This window comes from Bidens hawaiensis, unplaced genomic scaffold, assembly GCF_021521415.1.
Source record: "Bidens hawaiensis isolate Kalapana, Puna unplaced genomic scaffold, B.hawaiensis_p1.1 tig00010811_1, whole genome shotgun sequence".
Classification (NCBI taxonomy): Eukaryota; Viridiplantae; Streptophyta; class Magnoliopsida; order Asterales; family Asteraceae; genus Bidens; species Bidens hawaiensis.
In genome coordinates this window covers 371,258-376,783 of record NW_027491833.1, presented here as the reverse complement: position 1 = coordinate 376,783, position 5,526 = coordinate 371,258, and the positions used below count along the sequence as shown (strand labels likewise).

Genomic DNA, 5,526 nt, shown 5'->3' with positions numbered 1-5,526 from the left:
GCAAGGCTACACGCACAAGACACTTAGCTCTCAATCACTCAGTGTCACCTGAAGGAATGAGCAAAGCCGGGAACAATCCCGCACAGTGGCGGGAGGGGGAATACTCCCGCCCAAATAAGCCAGTCCGTACGATACAGGAAGATCAATAGTACTGTACCTGACGAGGTATGGGCAAAAGATCTGACTAAAGATACGACAGCTTATTGACAACAGTATGGCGAGCAGCATGCTCCTGTACTGTATGTCACTATTAGCCGCTGCCTACTCACCAACTACTGCCATACCACGTGTGTAGCCGGCAGTTGGTGGAAAAGGAATGGTACACAGCAGGCCTGGTCACTATCAGCCGCTGCCTACCCACCAACTACCAGCAGGGCACGTGCGTAGGCCACTGTTGGTTGAACAAGAATACTATTCAGCCGGCCACACCTCCTTGGAAACCTACATTCGGCTATAAATACCACAAATGGTATGACCATCTCATCTGAACATATCTTACCATATTATACCTGATATCTGCTCTAGCAATCTCTTAATATACACTTATATTTAAAGAGCAATCTAGTCTGATTCTCACGCCGGAGGGTGGTCACAAGGAGGAACCCCCCCTTCTCAGTGACAAGCTCACGGTGTCTGTTTTGCAGGTTATCAGAAGAACCACCTTCTCTGGGTCTAACCCCTCGGGGGAAACATCTATCTAACCCCCAGGTTACTCGTAATCTGCCCGGGGTCCGGTTAGTGTTTCTTCATTAAGGAAAATAACAATAACAATATAATTCCTATGCCGAATGCCGCCTTTGGTAAAACGGTATCAAGATTTTGAATAAAACTTTACGTTTTCAAATGGTAAAAGATTAATTCATGATAACAATAATAAAACAAATAAGTTGTACCAAAAAAAATTATAAATCCTTCTTAAAACGAATGTAGACAGATAAGTATACCAGATTAATTAAAAAAAATACTGTTACCGTAAATCTTGCTAGATTAATGGCAATGAATTTGGTCCAAGAATAAGTCAACATGAGAGAAGTGAGTGTATACTAGTAAAAGTTTGCTTCTATTGCACTTTCCCAAGTATTATGACTTACCAGAAAGTTGGAGTAAATGCTGCATTGAATTCAAGAATTCAGTTCATGAATTAGCCTGTATTATTTATACATATATATATATACACACACACTATCTTCAGTTCTTCAAGCTTCATACTCCTCAAGATTTCGAGTCTCACCGAACGAAAAGATGCAGAAACATTCAGTTTATTCTGTAGAAAATGGAGATGTCAATGGATACTTAGATGATGATGGTAGAATCAGAAGAACAGGTATATATGCATAATGCAGAATTTAATATTTATAATGCATGTGAGTTCTTGTAGTTTTAAGGGGTTTTGAATGAAATTGTTGTTTTGTTTGAAGGAACATTGGCTACTACAAGTGCACATATCATGACTGTGGTGATAGGGTCGGGTGTGTTGTCGTTATCGTGGTGTTTGGCTCAGTTAGGCTGGATTATTGGAGTTCCTTTACTTGCGGTGTTTGCGATCATCACGTGGTACACGTGCCTCTTGCTTACGGATTGCTATAGGTCACCTGATCCTGTTAGTGGTACCCGAAACTATAATTATACGCAAGCTGTTAAAGTTAATCTTGGTAAGTTTATGCTAGTAATCAAAGTATATGTTTGTAATTGTGTTATTCTTGGATACATGGTATGTTTGGCAGGAAGCTTATAGAAACTTTTAGGAGCTTCAAGATTTTAAGAAAAAGCTCCTACTCAATTAAAAGTCATGTTTGGTTCAAAGAGCTTGAAGCTTTTAGGCCATGAGAAAAAGCTTAAAGCTTCCACTAGTAACGTTTAGAAAGAGCTACAAGCTTTTAGTATTTTAATTTACTTAAATAACCTTCCAAAATAAATACATTTACTATTATTGTTTTTAGTTATGCTCATTTTAGTAATTTTATACATTTAATTAAAAGCTTCAGCTACCCTGCCAAACATCTAAATATATATAAAAAGCTACAGCCACCGGCTAGCAGCTAGTTTTGCCAAACATACCCATAGTTTTCATCACCACTTGATCGAAATGTGTTATTCTTGGTATAAAAAGACTTTTAAAATTAAAAGGCAGTGGTTGTTTGCTACTTCTATAGTTTTTATAAGAAATCTCTAATCATATTGTGGCAACAGGAGGGTTTAAATACAAATTATGTGGATTATCTCAATATGCAATTCAAGTTGGTGGGAGCATTGGGTACACTATCACTTCAGCCATCAGTATGGCGTAAGCAATAATTAACCATATACCAAAAAACTTATAGTTTGATTGCTTTTAGTTACCTACCTACTAATATTTTGTTATATCTTATGGTTAACCAGGGCAGTTAAAAGGTCAAACTGTTTTCATAAGCACGGACACAACATCGGTTGTCACACGTTGAACAATTCATACGTATTGATCTTTGCGTGTATAGAGATCGTTTTGAGCCAAATCCCAAACTTCCACAAGCTCTCCCTCGTTTCGGTTGTTGCCACCATCATGTCTTTCGCTTATGCTGGCATCGGCTTTGCTCTCTCAGTTGCAAAAGTTGTAGGTGAGATGTAATTTTTTTCATGCAAATTTGAATAATTGTTACAATGTTGCTAGAAGTCTATAAATTTTTATTATTTATTTTTTGGGTTGTATCATAATAGGAGGTACATCCGCGGAAACAAGTCTAACAGGTAAAGCATTCGGACCAGACATGACTAGCACGGAGAAAATGTGGAATGCTTTCTCCGCCGTTGGTGATATTGCTTTTGCTTATTCTTTCAGTCTAGTCCTCCTTGAAATACAGGCAATTAATCTTTTCTAGTAACTTGCTTCTAAATACGAGTTTGTCAATTCTCAGCTCCGTTCGATATGTATATGCTAATGGATGTTTATGAACATGTAGGATACACTAAAACAAAGTCCTCCAGAAAACAAAGTAATGAAAAAGTCTTGCACAATAGGAATTGGAGCATCGACCGTGCTGTACATGCTATGTGGGATACTCGGATACTTAGCATTCGGGAATGATTCATCTGGGAATTACTTGACAGGGTTCGGTTTCTATGAACCATTTTGGCTAGTCGACATTGGTAACATATGCGTTGTTATTCATCTTCTTGGAGCATTCCAGGTACATATACTTATAGACTTATAGTACATTAATCTACTAATCAATATAAAACTTTGATTACATTTGATAATATTTTTAGGTAATTATCCAACCGTTTTATGCGTTTGTGGAGAACTGGAGTCGGGAAAAGTGGCCAGGATGCAAATTCATTGAGAGAGAATATATGTTTGGAAAATGCAGTATCAATCTGTTCCGGTTAATATGGAGGACGAGTTACGTTATACTAGCAGCGCTGGTCGCGATGATGTTTCCGTTCTTTAACAGTTTTATGGGACTTATAGGTTCAGTAACATACTGGCCATTGACCATATATTTCCCAATAGAGATGTATATATCAAGGGCAAAGATTCCAAGGGGTTCATTCACATGGATTTGGTTAAAGCTTTTGACCTTCATATGTTTACTTGTAGCACTTCTTGCCGCCGCTGGATCAATTCGAGGCCTCGCTGTCTCCTTCTCTAGCTTCAAGATCTTTCGTTCGGTGTCCTAGAATCGTGAAAACTAGTCTTGGCTGTTGCAAACTTATATCCATAGTTTCTTTCTTGAATTGTAAAAGAGTATTTGTGCACCTATAGCTAATTAAAAGTACCCAGTTATATTTAGGTAGTCTTTGTTTCTGTTATTTAAGTTTTTGACAGTTTCATTTTTAGAAAACTAAATGAACATGTTCCATGTTAATATTTTTGGTCAGTTAACTTGTTTTTTCAGTTTTTACTCATAATTAACTGTCTACTGGGTGTCTCCACTTTGTTACGGGTTCGTAAGAGTTAAATCCAGCCCGGCTTGCTTTAAACACTAATTATATTTGGGTATTATTAATATTATTATTACAATTGCATCAATCAAACATCACAACATCAACTTGTTCTTTCCGGATAAAAAACATGCAATCAGACCTCTAACAAATTAACTTACAAGCCAAGAGCTAAAAGATGAGATTATTTATTTTTAATTTGCCTAACTTATATCATTAGCAATCGCCCTAGGGTTACGTATTCTTTTTATCGCCGGTGCCCGGTTGTTACAAAAAGAACAGGAGAAACAATTTGATTTATCATGAAGTTACGTATGTATATAAAGATTTTACATTTTTTATGAACTAGTTGTATTATTAGTATGCATTTTATTTTTTGAAATTGCAAAACTGAAATACATGAAAATAATATATTTATCACATATATGTAATACAAATTAATATGTGTTATATCATAATACATATTACACATATTTAGTACATATTACAATCTTGAAATTGAAATTTTATAAATACAAATCTCACTTTTTCTTATAAAACTATTGTTTTTTAATAAAAAAAAAATTATCTATTAAAAATACTGTTTTTTAATTTTATTATTAATTGTAATGAATTGTTTATTTTAAATTGTCAGGCGTTTTGAAACAATTAGATTTAAAAAAAATGGCAAAGAGCTGATGATTTAATGTTTTTCTTTTAGGATATCTAGAACAAGTGGTCCACAATATAAGTTTCAAATGAATGACTAGGATCTATGAATTCTTTGGCTTTTTCTCAACTCAAATAGTTCTTAAAACATCCATCATCATCACATATATACAATATGATACAAGATTTATGCAATAGCTAGAATATGGTCCATGAAAAAGTCAACCATGAGAGTGAGGGTCGAGAGTAAATACTAGTAAACCTGGCCTCTATTACACTTCCCAAAGAATGATGTGTCAGAAACTATAACAAATGGTGGCATTATGAATATAAAAACAATCCACAACAAACACACAAAAATGTAGTAACTGCTGGAGTATATAAATTTCTTTATATATCAGCAGTGCCTTCTTCCTATTCCTCAAGATTTTGAGTCTCAGGAGAAGAAAAAGATGCCGAAACATTCGAGTATTTCTATTCGAAACGGAGAAGCCATGAATGGTTACTTTGGTGATGATGGCATAACCAGAACAGGTACACATCATGCAAAATTTATAATGCATGTGAGTTCTAGTGATTTTTAGGAATATTTTTATGTGACATTGTGGTTTGGTTTGGTTTGGTTTGGTTTGGTTTTGTTTGAAGGAACATTGATTACCACAAGTGCACATATCATGACTGTGGTGATAGGATCTGGTGTTTTGTCCTTAGCTTGGTGTTTGGCTCAATTAGGTTGGATCATTGGAGTTCTTGTACTCGTAGCGTTTGGATTCATCACTTGGTACGCTTGCCTCTTGCTTACGGATTGCTATAGGTCTCCTGATCCTGTTAGTGGCAACCGAAACTATAATTACATGCAAGCCGTCAAAGTTAATCTTGGTAAGATTTTTAATAAGATTTACGCCCATATTTGTCGTTTATTGTTCTGAGATCCATTAGCATCGACATTTTTGTAGGACT

At 35.7% G+C, this 5,526-nt stretch overlaps 1 protein-coding gene across 1 annotated transcript; it reads left to right on the top strand.

The window, feature by feature from the left end:
* The first annotated feature begins 1,005 nt into the window (after positions 1–1,005).
* On the top strand, positions 1,006–3,719 carry LOC143536507 (amino acid permease 6-like). Its single transcript, XM_077030482.1, has 7 exons — positions 1,006–1,324; positions 1,419–1,652; positions 2,191–2,284; positions 2,380–2,594; positions 2,695–2,837; positions 2,937–3,164; positions 3,244–3,719. Exons 1-7 carry the CDS (start codon positions 1,243–1,245, stop codon positions 3,652–3,654), a joined length of 1,407 nt encoding a protein of 468 aa, XP_076886597.1. The 5' UTR covers positions 1,006–1,242; the 3' UTR covers positions 3,655–3,719.
* The last annotated feature ends 1,807 nt before the right edge of the window (positions 3,720–5,526 follow it).

Coding starts and splice junctions, on each gene's coding strand:
- LOC143536507 (XM_077030482.1), top strand. CDS start 1,243: ATGCAGAAACATTCAGTTTATTCTGTAGAAAATGGAGATGTCAATGGA. Junction 2,595..2,694: donor CTCAGTTGCAAAAGTTGTAG/GTGAGATGTAAT, acceptor GTATCATAATAG/GAGGTACATCCGCGGAAACA. Junction 3,165..3,243: donor ATCTTCTTGGAGCATTCCAG/GTACATATACTT, acceptor TAATATTTTTAG/GTAATTATCCAACCGTTTTA.